The sequence below is a fragment of the Ranitomeya imitator genome, chromosome 2 (genome assembly GCF_032444005.1).
Source record: "Ranitomeya imitator isolate aRanImi1 chromosome 2, aRanImi1.pri, whole genome shotgun sequence".
Lineage (NCBI taxonomy): Eukaryota > Metazoa > Chordata > Amphibia > Anura > Dendrobatidae > Ranitomeya > Ranitomeya imitator.
In genome coordinates this window covers 154,240,096-154,258,542 of record NC_091283.1, presented here as the reverse complement: position 1 = coordinate 154,258,542, position 18,447 = coordinate 154,240,096, and the positions used below count along the sequence as shown (strand labels likewise).

The 18,447-nt window shown below is 44.9% G+C and overlaps 1 protein-coding gene across 1 annotated transcript in view; it reads left to right on the top strand.

The window, feature by feature from the left end:
* HMCN2 (hemicentin 2) overlaps positions 1-18,447 on the top strand; it is a 159,595-nt gene that overhangs the window by 133,798 nt on the left and 7,350 nt on the right. Inside the window, exons 80-89 of the mRNA XM_069747494.1 lie at positions 35-272; positions 467-526; positions 628-747; positions 2,668-2,802; positions 3,275-3,388; positions 3,842-3,967; positions 12,145-12,273; positions 12,370-12,687; positions 12,784-12,903; positions 14,539-14,665. Of these exons, the coding sequence (XP_069603595.1) occupies positions 35-272; positions 467-526; positions 628-747; positions 2,668-2,802; positions 3,275-3,388; positions 3,842-3,967; positions 12,145-12,273; positions 12,370-12,687; positions 12,784-12,903; positions 14,539-14,665 (1,487 nt within the window). The remainder of the gene's footprint in view (positions 1-34; positions 273-466; positions 527-627; positions 748-2,667; positions 2,803-3,274; positions 3,389-3,841; positions 3,968-12,144; positions 12,274-12,369; positions 12,688-12,783; positions 12,904-14,538; positions 14,666-18,447) is intronic.

Below are 18,447 nucleotides of genomic sequence, written 5' to 3'. Positions count from 1 at the left end.
TCTCCTGACCTCCGTATCTCGGTCTGTCCCTTAGGACTTCACGGAGACCTATGTGCAGACAGGCGCGGGACAGATCAATGCCTGGGCTTCACCAACCTTCACCAAGGACGGCAGTGTCCTCTCCCTGCGCTGTAACCACACGGTGGAGTACAGCACACCCCTGGGCCGCCAGATAAAGAACGTCCAGAGGCTGCACATTACCTCCCTCCAATCCTCATATATCCCTGAACTGGAAGAACTGCAATTTCAGCTCACAGCTTCACTTCAAGGAGGTTAATGAGACACAGACTTTACTTTGTGTCACAAACCTTTTTTTCTCTTCTACATCATTTTTCATTTAAATGCATCCTGCAGTGTAAAGAATGGCGGCTTTCATTCTGGTCATCGCCATGTGTATCCATGTGAGTAAAATGGGGTCATTATGACTTAATATTCGCAGCTCACACCTTGTGTTCTCATCTTCCAGGATTGAATGGGGGAGCTTGTCCTGCGGGCTTTGTCCTCTCCGGAGACTCCTACTGTACTGGTAAGAGCTTTATATACAGAGATGATGGGTGTTGTCCTACAGTCTGCATCCATCATCTGGGCGAATCTCAGGCCATATTAATGCGGTGACCTCTCTCCCAGACATAGATGAGTGCGACCTCCGCCGGCCATGCTCTCACACCTGCCACAATACTCTGGGAAGCTTCTCCTGCTCCTGCCCCGTGGGTTACAATCTGGCACCGGACACCCGCAACTGCCGAGGTGGGGAGATATACATCTGCTGGACACCACGTATGGCTGGCCCATGTTAGGAGCCTAGAAAGCTCTGCTTGTTGACAGCGAATAGAAGCTTCCTGTCCGCACATGTACAGTGCCTTGCGAAAGTATTCGGGCCCCTGGAACTTTTCAACCTTTTCCCACATATCATGCTTCAAACATAAAGATACAAAATGTAAATTTTTGGTGAAGAATCAACAACATGTGGAACACAATTGTGAAGTTGAATGAAAGTTATTGGTTATTTTACATTTTTGTGGAAATTAAAAACTGAAAAGTGGGGCGTGCAATATTATTCGGCCCCTTTACTTTCAGTGCAGCAAACTCACTCCAGAAGTTCATTGTGGATCTCTGAATGATCCAATGTTGTCCTAAATGCCTAATGATGATAAATATAATCCACCTGTGTGTAATCAAGTCTCCGTATAAATGCACCTGCTCTGTGATAGTCTCTGGGTTCTGTTTGAAGCACAGAGAGCATCATGAAGACCAAGGAACACAACAGGCAGCTCCGTGATACTGTTGTGGAGAAGTTTAAAGCCGGATTTGGATACAAAATGATTTCCAAAACTTTAAACATCCCAAGGAGCACTGTGCAAGCGATCATATTGAAATGGAAGGAGTATCATATCACTGCAAATCTACCAAGACTCAGCCATCCCTCTAAACTTTCATCTCAAACAAGGAGAAGACTGATCAGAAATGTGGCCAAGAGGCCCATGATCACTCTGGATGAACTGCAGAGATCTACAGCTGAGGTGGGACAGTCTGTCCATAGGACAACAATCAGTCGTACACTGCACAAATCTGGCCTTTATGGAAGAGTGGCAAAAAGAAAGCCATTTCTCAAAGAGATCCATAAAAAGTGTTGTTTAAAGTTTGCAACAAGCCACCTGGGAGACACACCAAACATGTGGAAGAAGGTGCTCTGGTCAGATGAAACCAAAATCAAACTTTTTGGCAACAATGCCAAACAATGTGTTTGGCGTAAAGGCAACACAGCTCATATCACCCTGAACACACCATCCCCACTGTCAAACATGGTGGTGGCAGCATCATGGTTTATGCCTGCCTTTCTTCAGCAGGGACAGGGAAGATGGTTAAAATTGATGGGAAGATGGATGGAGCCAAATACAGGAGCATTCTTGAAGAAAACCTGTTGAAGTCTGCAAAAGACCTGAGACTGGGACGGAGATTTGTCTTCCAACAAGACAATGATTCCAAACATAAAGCAAAATCTACAATGGAATGGATCAGAAATAAACGTATCCAGGTGTTAGAATGGCCAAGTCAAAGTCCAGACCTCAATCCAATCAAGAATCTGTGGAAAGAGCTGCAAACTGCTGTTCACAAACGATCTCCATCAAACCTCACTGATCTCGAGCTGTTTGCCGAGGAAGAATGCGCAAGAATTTCAGTCTCAATGTACAAAACTGATAGAGACATACCCCAAGCGACTTGTAGCTGTAATCGCAGCAAAAGGTGGCGCAACAAAGTATTAAGTTAAAGGGGGCCGAATAATATTGCATGCCCCACTTTTCAGTTTTTGAATTTCCACAAAAATTTAAAATAACCAATAAATTTTGTTCAACTTCACAATTGTGTTCCACTTGTTGATTCTTCACCAAAAATTTACATTTGGTATCTTTATGTTTGAAGCACGATATGTGGGAAAAAGATGAAAAGTTCCAGGGGGGTGAATACTTTCACAAGGCACTGTATACATTGTAATATGCACTGAACTTCAGCTGGACGCCATTAGGATGGGGCTTCAGGATGGAAACAAGAGTGTTATTCACTGACGGCAAGCAGAGATCTAGTGTATGGAAAGCAATTGAGGCAAAATCTGTTGGGCGGGAGGTATTATGCAATGATCTTTTTGTATCTGATGTTTTCTCCTTACAGATCTGGATGAGTGTAGACTAGGAAGTCACCAATGCCCCTCCGGCCAGGAATGTATCAACACACCCGGATCATACCGCTGTATTCTGCGCTGCGGACCCGGCTTTCAACCTACTGCTGAAGGGTCGTCCTGTGAGGGTATGAACCAGCCATGGACGGGGCGAGGTCGGAGAATTGAGAATAGTATGGAGAGTGAAGAAATCATATAGTTCAGAGGCGTCACCTTCAAGTGTCAAAATTCCAATGGTTAGGAACTTGCTGTCAGTGAATGGAATTATTCATTGATTACATGCCTAGGAAAAATCCCATCCTACTCACACAGACGCGGAGGACATTGCAGTATCAGCGCTCTGTCTTGTAATGACCTCTGCGCTTTGTGACGATTAGATTTATTTCTTAGATGTAAAGAAGAATGGTTCTATTCACTGACAGCAAGGAGAAATGTTGATCATGCAAAGGGATTTAAATGCAAAATGCCTTAGATTCAATGAGAGATGGATTGAAGTTTTGCAACTTTCTAAGTTAGAGGGGGCAAAGATGGCAATGGCGCTGCGCCTGGCGCTGAGTGGCCGCCATGTCTGATTGGTCTGTACTTTATTATCTCTTCTAGATGTGGACGAGTGCAGCCAATCATCTCCATGCCAGCAGAGGTGCTTGAATACGATTGGCTCGTACCACTGTTCATGTGACCCCGGCTATGAGCTGAAGGGCTCCCGCTGTATAGGTGAGGGGGATCACGGGTTCCCACACCAGGATTCTGGTTTCATGCAAACAAAATGTCTTGCTGTTAACACTTATTTCTATCCACACTGATGCCTGGCCCCTTACTGCTCAAAGCTGAGGGTTTGCTACAAACCTCTGTGATGCAAACACATCAGCAGCAGAAATCTCTCCTGTCCTGAGGGTTTGTTTCAATGTGTCAGATCACAGAGGATTGACTGGACTGGGTGCAACTGTAGCAATCCCTCAGCTGTGAGTACAGTCAAGTCAGAATGGTTTCCAGCCCCATGATTCTGGTTCCATTTTACATTGCTTAATTATTTGTATATTAAATGATAACACCATTTTAATTTTTATTGTGAATCACCTGATGCAGGGTGGTGCTAATGGATGGAAGATGATTATTATGGGACGGCATGGCCTCTGTGATCTTATGTGATGTTGTCTTTGCTGTCAGATATCAATGAGTGTCTACGAGGAGTCTGCCAATCTCAGCAACAATGTCAGAACACCCTGGGCAGTTACCAGTGTATCGACAGCTGTCCAACGGGGACCACACGAGCCGAATCTGGAGCCTGCAATGGTGAGAGGAGAAAATAATACATGTACTCTCTGCGGACCATGGACACCAGATCAACTGGGGCAGAAATCAGCTACAGCTGAAAAAAAAGAATGATCTCCCTCTCCCCCATGTAAATTTTGGTTTATTGGTAAAATGTACAATCTTGCTGCTGTTTGACAAGAACAATATAAATATCTGAGTAACTAACAGAGTAAGTGATTTCTCCAAATACACCACAAAATGCCACTTATACTGACACGTGCCTGACCAGTGTAGTAAAGCCCCCCTAGCTGTTATAACTTGCTGCTCCTCTGGCTGCTGTGACCTGCTGTCCCTCTGGCTGCTATAACCAGCTGTCCTTTTGGATGGGCAGGAAAAGGAGGTTCTTGCCAGCTGCCACTGGATTCCCGAGGAGGCCATCATTAAATGCTGATGTTTTCCATGCCCAAAAACAAAATGTGTTCAATATATATATATATATATATATATATATATATATATATATATATATATATATATATATATATATATATATATATATATATATATATATATATACTCCTGTGGTGTATATATATATAACCACAGAGGTTTTTGGATTCTGTTCTGTGCAGCAAGGAAACAAAACTGGAAATTTAAAGGCCTATTGATCAGTGGTGTCTGGAGGAGGAAGAATAAAGGTTAAAAGAACACCTTGCCTGCAGGGTATGGGGCTCGGCAATGTTCTGGGGAACTTGCAGTGTGTGCAGGACAAGATGGATTCAAATAAGTATCAAGAAATCATAGAATAAAAGCTTCCTGCCTTTTTTTGAGGACCTTCCATCAAGATAATGACCCCAGCACCTCACAGTCCACCAAGGCTCGGGGTCAGAAGAAGTCCTGGCAGATTCTGGAGCGGCTGTCAGTCACCCGACCTGAACCCCATGGAAATTATTTGGTGGGATGTGAAGAATGCAGCGGCTGCAGACCCGGAAATATTAATGACTTGGTTACCATTACCCATGAGGAATGGGCTGAGATTCCTCAGGAAAGCTGCTGGAAGCTGTTGTCTGGAAATGTATCCTGTCTGCAGCGGGGTCTAACAGCCAGAGGGAGCAGCAGGGTCTAACAGCCAGAGGGGGCAGCATGTGATAACAGCCAGAGGGGGCAGCAGGGTCTAACATCCAGAGGGGGCAGCAGGGTCTAACAGCCAGAGAGGCAGCAGGTCATAACAGCCAGAGGACATCAGGTTATATATCCAAAAGGGCAGTAAGAACTAAAGATGTTGGTCATGAATGGGAGAATAATCCTGAGACCGCGGTAGTCAGTAAAATTGTGATTTTCTTTTTTTGGTGAATTTGGAGAAACCGCTTGTAATATTATCTAAAAGGAGATTGGCGCTTAGCACTCCGTATCCGCCCAGCTGCCTAGTGTGATTAGCAACTGCCACTTGTTACCCGGGAACTGCGGTCCCGTTAGTAAATAGGTTAAAATACTGGGATCCAGTGAGCCAGTGTCCCTGATGTGAAATGGTGAAACCGGCACTGGCCATGGTGGTAGACAGCGTCACCGATCCCCCGTTATGATCCTGATATACAGACCGATGATCTGGGTTATACAGTCTGGGATATACAGACCGATTATTATCTGGGGATCGGTGATGCTGCCTACCACCATGGCCAGCATCGGTTTCACCATTTCACATCAGTGACACTGGCTGACTATATCATTGGGGCAGTGCATGTATTGTTCTATTGCACCATACGGATCCAACTATATTTATTCATCCTCCAATAAGACTCGCGCAGTGCACCAACAGTTCACTGCACGGATCCCAGTATCTTAACCTAATTACTACCAGGACCGCCGCATGTTCTTGCCTGTTCTCAGGTGTTCATTGTGGTATACCAGTAAGCACTGTATATTCAGCTCCTATTAGAGACATTGTATCCCGCTCCTTTATATTCAGTTATAGTACAACAGTAACTCCGCATTTATATATATACTAGATGGTGGCCTGATTCTAACGCATCGGGTATTCTAGAATATGTACAGTATGTATGTATATAGCAGCCACACAGTATATAGCACAGGCCATGTAGTATATAGGAGCCATGTAGTATATAGCAGACAAATACTACGTGGCCTGGGCTATATACTATGAGACTGCTATATACATACTGTAAATACATATTGTAGAATACCCGATGCGTTAATACAGGCCACGCAATATATAACAGTGGCCACGTAGTATATAACACAGCCCAAACAGTATATAACACAGCCCACGTACTATATATCTCAGCCCACGCAGTATATAGCATGACATAATCATAGAGACTACCTGCAGCTACCACTAGAGGGAGCTTACTACATTCAAATCTACTATATAATTGTCTAAGGGTCACTTCCGTCTGTCTTTCTGTCTGTCTGTCTGTCACGGATATTCATTGGTCGCGGCCTCTGTCTGTCATGGAATCCAAGTCGTTGATTGGTCGTGACAAAACGCCCACGACCATTGCCACGACCAATCAGCGACGGCCACAGTCTGGCGGCAACATGGCCGCTCCTTCCTCCCCGCAGTCAGTACCGGCTCCATGCTCCCCTCCAGTCATCCAGTCAGTCCGCACACAGGGTTAATGGCAGCGTTACCGGAGCGCGGTGTAACGCACTCCGGTTACGCACCTATTAACCCTGTGTGACCAACTTTTTACTATTGATGCTGCGTATGCAGCATCAATAGTAAAACGATCTAATGTTAAAAATAATAATAATAAAAAAAAAAAAGGTTATTCTCACCCTCTGACTTGGCGTGCTGTCCTCGGCAGTGCAAGCGGCAGGTTCCGGTTCCAAAGATGCTATGCGAGAAGGACCTTCCATGACGTCACGGTCATGTGATCGCGACGTCATCACAGGTCCTGTGCTCATACCAACCCTGGGACCGTAAGCTGCAGCGTGCACCACACACTAGCGCCAGGACTACAAGGGGCCCCTCGGAAGGTGAGTGCGGTATATGTTTATTTTTTATTTTTTAACCTGTTACATACGTGGCTGGGCAATATACTACGTAGCTGGGCAATATACTACGTGACTGGCCGATATACTACGTGACTGGGCAATATACTACGTGGCTCTGTGCTGTATACTACGTCGCTGTGCAATATACTACATACTACGTGACTGGCCAATATACTACGTCACTGGGCAATATACTACGTGGCTCTGTGCTGTATACTACGTCGCTGGGCAATATACTACATCACTGTGCAATATACTACGTGGCTGGGCAATATACTATGTCACTGGGCAATATACTACGTGGCTGGGCAATATACTACGTGGCTGGGCAATATACTACGTAGCTGGGAAATATACTATGTGGCTGAGCAATATACTACGTGGCTGGGCAATATACTACGTCGCTGGGCAATATACTATGTGGCTGAGCAATATACTACGTGGCTGGGCAATATACTCCGTGGCTGGGAAATATACTCCGTGGCTGGGAAATATACTCCGTGGCTGGGCAATATACTCCGTGGTTGGGCAATATACTACGTGGCTGGGCAATATACTACGTGGACATGCATATTCTAGAATACCCGATGCGTTAGAATCGGGCCACCATCGAGTATATGTATATACAGCCAGTGCTAGGAGAACTCCCCCTGATGGTGGCTACAGGCAGCACAGGTTTATCATATATTAGTCTCAGTATGTTTTGTTAGCGGGCCCCATCGCTGAATATACACTGCTCAGAAAAATAAAGGGAACACTAAAATCCCGCATCCTAGATATCACAGAATGAAATATTCCAGTTGTAAATCTTTATTCATTACATAGTGGAATGTATTGAGAACAATAAAACCTAAAAATGATCAACGTAAAGCACAACTAATATCCCACGGAGGTCTGGAGTTAGAATGATGCTCAAAATCAAAGTGGAAAATGAAGTTACAGGCTGATCCAACTTCAGTGGAAATGCAGCGCCCCAGAGACCTGGTCGTTGCAGTATGGCACTCTGCCGCTAAGGGGAGTGATGGTACGTCTGATGGCACTAAGGAGTTCTCCTGACCAGGTATCACCAGAACACATTACACTTCACACTCCGGCCACTAGGGGGAGAAAAAGGCTTTATTTATTGGGCCACTCCTCACATTGGTAAAACTAGGGGCTGGGGAGGAAGTTAGTCAGAAGCTGACTGGGTTGGAACCAGGCAACATCCCGTGGCAGGGGGTGTTGCAGGGAGAAGGCACAGGGGGGTCTCTGTCAGGCGTGGGAACCTGGCAGGTGCCTAGCGAACAGAACAGAACGTAACGGAACTGCGCCTGCACACCCTGTGGCGGTATCCAGGAGACAGACACGAATGGAAGGATATTGTGGAACAGTGTAAATGAGATCAAGCACAAAGGAGAGCCAGTAAGAGTCGTGCTGAGAGAGAGAGGCAACATCTTACTGACGCGCATAGTCGGTGGCCGGAACACCGTAGGAGTAACTGACTTCAGGCCTTACTTCAAACTCCGCCGGACAGTCAATTATAGGTTGGCTGTATACCTTACTACACCTACAAAGACATAGGGGGCAACGTGTGGAGAGGGACGTCTCTAGGGTCCCGGAAGAGCTCTGAGCCTTCCCGTCAATTGGGTGGCGTCCTAGCCATAACATACCTGGGGGACGTTAGAAACTAGTAACATCTGGAACCAAAGAACGAGAGAGCTGTAGAGAACGAACGAACGAGAACAGCAGTTGTGAGGACTATTCCGAGTGCTCAGCAGGGTAGGACTACAACACACAGGCGCTAGTGGTAGGCAACAATTTCCATCTGCGAAGGAAACTCTGGATGTGCCCATCGGACCGGCCGGTCTCTGATAGCCCTGTTAAACGTGCTCTGGATTGAGGATCCTGAAGTCTTCAGTAAAGAGGTAAAGAGACTGCAACCCTGTGTCCTCGTTATTGCCTGCACCTCACACCATCACCATCCACCTTACTGGGAAGCCCTGGGGACATACTTCACCTGTGGGAAGTTATACCATCCAGCTGCCATTCCATCACCCCAGCGGACCCCACAGCAGCGTCGGTCACCCTGACCGAACACCACAGGTGGCGTCACGAACCCCTGACAGACTGTACCACCACCTTCATTGGACGCCCCTTAGCAGGGTCTAGCCACCGTGACAGCCTCAAAACTGAACCAGAGAGGCCCGGTACCGAGAACTCGTGGCCCTGTGTCTGGGGGCGATCCAGAAATGTCTCAAGACAAGGAAATGATGCTCAGTAGTGTGTGTGGTCTCCATGTGCTTGTATGACCTCCCTACAACGCCTGGGCATGCTTCTGATGAGGCGGTGGATAGTCTCCTGAGGGATCTCCTCCCACACCTGGACTAAAGCATCCGCCAACTCCTGGACAGTCTGTAGTGCAACATGACGTTGGTGGATGGTGCGAGACATGATGTCCCAGATGAGTCAATCGGATTCAGGTCTGGGGAACTGGCGGGCCAGTCCATAGCTTCAATGCCTTCATCTTGCAGGAACTGCTGACACACTCCAGCCACATGAGGTCTTGCATTGTCCTGCATTAGGAGGAACCCAAGGCCAACTGCACCAGCATATGGTCTCACAAAGGGTCTGAGGATCTCATCTCGGTACCTAATGGCAGTCAGGCTACCTCTGGTGATCACATGGAGGGCTGTGCAGCCCTCTAAAGAAATGCCACCCCACACCATTACTGACCCACTGCCAAACCAGTCATGCTGAAGGATATTGCAGGCAGCAGATCGCTCTCCACCTCTCCCCGACATCTTCAGACTCTGTCTCGTCTGTCACATGTGCTCAGTGTGAACCTGCTTTAATCTGTGAAGAGCACAGGGCGCCAGTGGCGAATTTGCCAATCCTGGTGTTCTGTGGCAAATGCCAAGTGTCCTACAAGGTGTTGGGCTGTGAGCACAACCCCCATCTGTAGACGTCGGGCACTGAGACCATCCTCATGGAGTCGGTTTCTAACCGTTTGTGCAGACACATGCACATTTGTGGCCTGCTGAGGTCATTTTGCAGGGCTCTGGCAGTGCTCCTCCTGGTCCTCCTTGCACAATGGCTGAGGTAGCGGTCCTGCTGCCGGGTTGTTGCCCTCCTACGGCCCCCTCCACGTATTCTGGTGTCCTAGCCTGTCACCTGGTAGCGCCTCCAGCGTCTGGACACTACGCTGACAGACACAGCAAATCTTCTTGCCACAGCTCGCATTGATGTTCCATCCTGGATGAGCTGCACTACCTGAGCCACTTGTGTGTGTTGTAGAGTCCGTATCATGCTACCACGAGTGTGAAAGCACAACAACATTCAAAAGTGACCAAAACATCAGCCAGAAAGCACTGGTACTGAGATTAAGTGTTCCCTTTATTTTTTTGAGCAGTGTGTGTGTGTGTGTGTGTGTATATATATATATATATATATATATATATATATATATATATATATATATATATATAATATGCACATACTTTGTGTATATATCTATTCTATCCTATTCTAACCTATTCTATTGGCAATACAATCATAGAAAGTTAGAGTTGGAAGGGACCTCCAGGGTCATCGTGTCCAACCCTCTGCTCAATGCAGGATTCACTAAACCATCTCAGACAGATGTCTGTCCAGCCTCTGTTTGAAGACTTCAATTGGATAAGAACTCACCACCTCTCATGGCAGCCTGTTACACTCATCCTCACTGTCAAAAAAGGTTTTTCTAATATCTAATCTATGTCTTCTCCCTTTCAGTTTTATTCCATTGCTTCTCGTGTTTACATGTGGAAATGAGGTTAATGATGGTCCCTTTACACTGTGATATCCCTTGAGATATTTGTAGACAGCTATTAAGTCTCCTCTTAGCTTTCTTTTTTGCAATTTAAACATTCCCAGATCCTTTAACCGTTCCTCGTAGGACATACTTTGCAGTTTGCTCACCATCCTGAAAGCTCTTCTCTGAACTTGCTCCAGTTTTTCGATGTCTTTTTTAAAATGTGGTGCCCAGAACTGGACACAGTATTCCAGATGCGGCTCGACCAAGGAGGAGTAGAGGGGAATGATTTCTTCTCGTGACTCTATGCTTCACTTTATACATTCTAGAACTGTGTTTGCCTTTGCATAGTTGTGTTCCTCCCATTCTGTAGATGTAATTTTTGTTTTTATTGCCCAGATGTAGAATCTTGCATTTTTCCCTGTTAGATACCATTCTATTAGTGACTGCCCATTGTTCAAGCTTATCAAGATATTTCTGAATAATTTCTCTGTCTTCTCTAGTGTTAGCTAACCCTCCTTGCTTTGCATCATCTTCAGTTCCCTTATCTAGAGTATTTATAAAATTGTTGACCAACACTGGGGACAGAGCCTTGTGGTACCCCACTTGAAACACTTTTCCTATTGGATGTGCAACCATTTATTACCGCTCTCTGAGTATGACCACTGAGCCAGTTATGAATCCACATACCCATAGCTTTGTCAATCCCATACTTGGTCATTTTTTTCAAGATACAAGAGACACTTTATCAAATGCTTTGCTGAAGTCGAGATATACTATATCTACCGCATTTCCCTGATCCACCCAGTCAGCGATTACATCATAGAAAGAAATTAGATTAGTCTGGCATGACAAACCCATGCTGGCTCTGGTTAATTACTGTATTCTTATCCAAGTACCTACATTCATGCTGTTTAGTAATTTGTTAAAAGATCTTTCCTGGTATAGAAGTGAGGCTCACTGGCCTGTAATTTCCTGAATCCATCTTCGTTCTTTTTTGAACATAGGGACAACATTTGCCCTTCAACAATCATCTGGGACTTCTCCCATTCTCCAGGATTTTTCAAAGATTCTTGCTAGTGGTTCTGCAGTTTCCTCTGCTATGTTTTTCAGTTCCCTAGGATGTAATTCAATTGGACCAGGAGATTTATATTCATTTAAATTAGCTAAGTGTTCCCTCACCATCTGTCTGTAGATAGTGTGGATTCTTTAATTCCTTCGATGGCACCGTGAAGATCAGTTGATGTTGCATTTGCTTTCTTAGAGAACACAGATGCAAAATAGGAATTTAAAAGTTTGGCCTTCACAATACCATTTTTGACCACTTCACCCTTTTCATCTTCTAACATCTTTGACTTTTCTTTTGCTTTTGACATACCCAATGATACAATTACCATCACCAATAATCTTAATTTCTCTTTTACTTCCTCAGATGTAGATGAATGTCGCGATGGGTCCCACATGTGTCGTTACAACCAGCTGTGTGAAAACACCGTGGGTGGATACCGCTGCACATGTCCTCGGGGTTACAGGACCCAGGGTATTGGGAGGCCTTGTCTAGGTAGGTGTAGTTATGACTAGTACTTGAGAGGGATTTAGGATTTGGGGGGTCTGTGGCTTTAGAGAATGTGAAATATTCACTGTTCTTTGCACACAGATATTAATGAGTGCCAACAGGTGCCCAGACCCTGTGCATACCAGTGCCAAAACCTCGCTGGCAGCTACAAATGCCTGTGCCCACCTGGCAAACAGCTTCTGGCGGATGGGCGCTCATGCGCAGGACTGGAGAGACTCAGCAATAGTTCTGCCATTGGTCTCACGAGAGCCCAATATGAGCGGCCGGTCACCAATGGACGTATTCATGGAAACAATGTGTACACTTGGCTGTCCTACAGCCAAAACGGCAACCTGATCGGCCAAAACAGCCCAGGCCGGTGCCCACCAGGATATGTCCGCAGGAATGGGGCTTGTACAGGTAAACAGGGAAATGTACCGCCATATACTAGCTGTGAGCAAATAATGATTGACGTGGGGTACAGGTCAGGGGTCATGCTCTGTTCCCTTCTTACAGATGTAGATGAATGCCGCCAGCGCAGTCCCTGCCAGCATGAATGCAGAAACACAGAGGGCAGCTATCTGTGTCTGTGTCCGTCAGGGTACCGGCTGCTGCCAAACAACAGGAACTGCCAAGGTAAATGCCCCCCGTTGCTGCAGGCCAAAATCCTGTTTTTGCCCAGAAACATTGCTGCATATGACAGGGAAAGTGGTCCACAGCAGCACTGAGTATTGCAGGATATGCGGTATATCGGGTCATAAGATTAAGAGATGAGGGAGCAGGATACCCAGCAACACATGGCATTTCAGGAGAGGAGAGGTAATCGTGAAAGGTCATACAATGCAAATTCCATAATGGTTGGAGTATTTCAGGAGAACAAAGAGCTCCTGAAGGCAGCGTGTATATACCTATTTTGTGACCTTACTAACAAGAATCCCAAAATGTCAATCCTCGATTTCATCTTTCTTTTCTGTTTGATTTCTAAAACTTAACATGACTAAAACAGAATTCATCATCTTTCCACGTCTCACTCAGCCCCCCTAACAGACCTATCCTTCAAAGTCAATGGCTGCCCACTCTCCCCAGTCCCACAAGCTCGCTGCCTCGGGGTAGTCCTTGACTCTGATCTCTCCTTCAAACCACATATCCAAGCCCTTTCCACTTCCTGCCGACTCCAAGTCAAAAATATGCATCAAAGAGTTGACATCCAGCGCTTCTTTGGACGAATGATCCCAGGAAATCTAAGGTTTCTTAAAACATCCATTTATTTCTTTATATTAAAAACAGGTAACAAAAAAGTCAGGCAGTTTGGATACACTCATTATTTTAAAAAATGGCATAGAAACCAACATGTTTCGACCCAGACAGGTCTTAATCACGGAGTTCAACTATTTGATGCATATCAACCTTCACCCAGTGGGTCCGTGCACCCTGGAGGACATATTAACCAGAGGAGGAGGTGAGCTGACAATCTCATTTTATATATACAAGTCAAAAATATCACCCGGATCAACAAATTCATTAACCAAGAATCTGCAACAACTCGATGCATGCCCTCCTCATCTCCTGCCTTGACTACTGCAACCTCCTTCTCTGTGGCCTCCCCTCTAACACTCTCACACCCCTCCAATCTATTCTAACCTCCGCTGACTAACTACTCTACCTGTCCCCCCGCTATTCCCCGGCTTCTCCTCTCTGTCAATCCCTTCACTGGCTCCCCATTGCCCAGAGACTCCAGTTCAAAACCCTAACCATGGCATACAAAGCCATCCACAACCTGTCTCCTCCATACATCTGTGACCTCGTCTCCCAGTACTTACCTGCACGCAACCTCCGATCCTCACAAGATCTCCTTCTCTACTCCCCTCTTATGTCCTCTTCCCACAATCGCATACAAGATTTCTCTCACGTATCACCCCTACTCTGGAACTCTCTACCACAACATATCAGACTCTCACCTTCCATGGGAACCTTCAAAAGGACCCTGAAGACCTACCTTTTCCAACAAGCCTACAACCTGCATTAACCACCGATCCACCAAACCGCTGCACAACCAGCTCTACCCTCACCTACTGTATCCTCACCCATCCCTTGTAGATTGTGAGCCCTCATGGGCAGGGTCCTCTCTCCTCCTGTACCAGTCAGTGACTTGTATTGTTCAAGATTATTGTACCTGTTTTTTATTATGTATACCCCTCCTCACATGTAAAGCGCCATGGAATAAATGACGCTATAATAATAAATAATAATAATCTTTGTGTCTCCCTCCAGATATAGATGAATGTTCGGAGCAGAGAATCAGCTGCGGAGCTAACCAGATGTGCTTCAACACCAGAGGAGGCTACCAGTGTCTGGATACCCCCTGCCCTGCATCCTACTCCAAGGGCCCCAGCCCAGGGTAAGCTCCATATGCAATCCTGCAGTCACATCATGAAGGACTCTTGCCCCCGAAACCCTGCAGATACAACGTCTGTTCCTATCTATGATTTAGAGCCTGGAATGTATTGTCTTTTATATGAAATAATAGACAAAGCCCAAGCCCAAAGTATACATATTATAATGTCCATAAGACCTTGACCAGGTCACAGTCTGTACCATAGATACCTAAATACAAGCCCAGATCTAGTCTGCAAAAAAAGGAGTGTCTATATATAAACGTAGACTGGACAAAATTTATTAACTAATTTTACACCACAAAAAATCAAAAGATTAAATAATTTAAAAGATGCCTCGTGTCAACATTGAAGATGCAGCTGTTAGTAAATATTGGACATACAGTCCTAACAAGGGATGACTAGTCAAATAATCATGGTAAGGGCTCATACTCATTTGTGCGAGAAACGGACAAATTAAAAAATCGGATTGCACTCGGACCAATGTTATTCAATAGGTAACATCTCATTTATGAGTTTTTTTCTCAGCCAAAATCGTTCGAGACCCACCAATATAAGTCAATGGGTGCGAGAAAAAAATCGCACAGTACTCGCACCATGCGAGGGCTGTCCAATTTTTATGCACCGGTGTCCTTTGAAAAGCCGGTAATTCATGTGCGGTGTACAGTAAAATCACACAGACAGGTTAGAATAGAATAGATATATACCCATAGAATAGGTATATATATATATATATATATATACATATATATATATATATATATATATATATATATATATATATATATATATATATGTATATATATATATATATATATATATATATATGTCAGTGAGATACACACACATATATATATACACACACACTGCTCAAAAAAATAAAGGGCACACTTAAACAACAGAATATCACTCCAAGTAAATCAAACTTTTGTGAAATCAAACTGTCCACTTAGGAGGCAACACTGTTTGACAATCAATATCACATGCTGTTGTGCAAATGGAATAGACAACAGATGGAAATTATTGGCAATTATCAAGACACACTCAATAAAGGAGTGGTTCTGCAGGTGGGGACCACAGACCACATCTCTGTACCAATGCTTTCTGGCTGATGTTTTGGTCACTTTTGAATGTTGGTTGTGCTTTCACACTCGTGTTACCATGAGACGGACTCTACAACCCACACAAGTGGCTCAGGTAGTGCAGCTCATCCAGGATGGCACATCAATGCAAGTTGTGGCAAGAAGGTTTGCTGTGTCTGTCAGCATAGTGTCCAGAGGCTGTAAGTGCTACCAGGAGACAGGCTAGTACGCCAGGAGACATGAAGGGGGCTGCAGGAGGGCAACAACCCAGCAGCAGGACCGCTACCTCAGGCTTTGTGCAAAGAGGAACAGCAGGAGCACTGCCAGAGCCCTGCAAAATTACCTGCAGCAGGCCACAAATGTGCATGTGTCTACACAAACAGTTAGAAACCGACTCCGTGAGGATGGTCTGAGTGCCCGACGTCCACAGATGTGGGTTGTGCTCACAGCCCAACACCATGCAGGACGCTTGGCATTTGCCACAGAACACCAGGATTGGGAAATTCGCCACTGGCGCCCTGTGCTCTTCACAGATGAAAGCAGGTTCACACTGAGCACATGCGGCAGATGTGACAGAGTTTGAAGATGCCGTGGAGAGCGATCTGCTGCCTGCAACATCCTTCAGCATGACCGGTTTGGCAGTGGGTCAGTAATGGTGTGGGATGGCATTTCTTTGGAGGGCCGCACAGCCCACCATATGCTCGCCATAGGTAGCCTAACTGCCATTAGGTACCAAAATGAGATCCTCAGACCCCTTGTGAGACCATATGCTGGTGAGGTTGGCCCTGGGTTCCTCCTAATGCAGGACAACGCCAGACCTCATGTGGCTGGAGTATGTCAGCAGTTCCTGCAAGATGAAGGCATTGAAGCTATAGACTGGCCTGCCCATTCCCCAGACCTGAATCCAATTTAACACATCTGGGACATCATGTCTCACACCATCCATCAACATCACGTTGCACCACAGACTGTCCATGAGTTGGCGGATGCTTTAGTCGAGGCCTGGAAGGAGATCCATCAGGAGACCACCCACCACCTCATCAGGAGCATGCCCAAGCATTGTAGGGAGGCCATACAGGCACATGGAGGCAACACATACACAACTGAACATCATTTCCTTGTCTTGAGGCATTTCCACTGAAGTTGGATCAGCCTGTGATTTGATTTTCCACTTTGATTTCGAGTATTGTTCCAAATCCAGGCCTCCATGGGATATTCATCTTGATTTACATTGATCATTTTTATTTTTTATTGTTCTCAACACATTCCACTATGTAATGAATAAAGATTTGCAACTGAAATATTTCATTATTTCATTCGGTGATATCTAGGATGTGGTATTTTAGTGTTCCCTTTATTTTTTTGAGCAGTATATATGTTAGTGACACACATGTATATACAACCGCATGCAAAAATTATGTAATCACCGGCCTTGGAGGATGTTCATTCAGTTGTTTAATTTTGTAGAAAAAAAGCAGATCACAGACATGGCACAAAACTAAAGTCATTTCAAATGGCAACTTTCTGGCTTTAAGAAACACTAAAAGAAATCAAGAACAAAAAATGTGGGAGTCAGTAATGGTTCCTTTTTTAACCAAGCATAGGGTAAAAATCATGGAGTCACTCAATTATGAGCGAAAGAATTATGGAATCACCCTGTAAATTTTCATACCCAAAAATAACACCTGCATCAAATTAGATCTGCTCGTTAGTCTGCATCTAAAAAGGAGTGATCACATCTTGGAGAGCTGTTACACCAAGTGGACTGACATGAATCATGGCTCCAACACGAGAGATGTCAATTGAAACAAAGGAGAGGATTATCAAACTTTTAAAAGAGGGTAAATCATCACCAATGTTGCAAAAGATGTTGGTTGTTCACAGTCAGCTGTGTCTAAAATCTGGACGAAATACAAACTACATGGGAAAGTTGTTAAAGGCAAACATACTGGTAGACCAAGGAAGACATCAAAATGCCAAGACCGGAAACTTCAAGCAATATGTCTCCAAAACAGGAAATGCACAACAAAACAAATGAGGAACGAATGGGTGGAAACTGGAGTCAACGTCTGTGACCGAACTGTAAGAAACTGCCTAAAGGAAATGGGATTTACATACAGAAAAGCTAAATGAAAGCCATCATTTACACCTAAACAGAAAAAAACAAGGTTACAATGGGCTAAGGAAAAGCAATCGTGGACTGTGGATGACTGGATGAAAGTCATATTCAGTGATGAATCGTGTATCTGCATTGGGCAAGGTGATGATGCTGGAACTTTTGTTTGGTGCCGTTCCAATGAGATTTATAAAGATGATTGCCTGAAGAGAACATGCAAATTTCCACAGTCATTGATGATATGGGGCTGCATGTCAGGTAAAGGCACTGGGAAGATGGCTGTCGTTACATCTTCAATAAATGCACAAGTTTATGTTGATATTTTGGACACTTTTCTTATCCCATCAATTGAAAGGATGTTTGGGGATGATAAAATCATTTTTCCAGATGATAATGCATCCTGCCATAGAGCAAAAACTGTGAAAACATTCCTTGAAAAAAGACACATAAGGTCAATGTCATGGCCTGCAAATAGTCCGAATCTCAATCCAATTGAAAATCAATTGAAAATCTTTGGTGGAAGTAGAAGAAAATGGTCCATGACAAGGCTCCAACCTGCAAAGCTGATCTGGCAACAGCAATCAGAGAA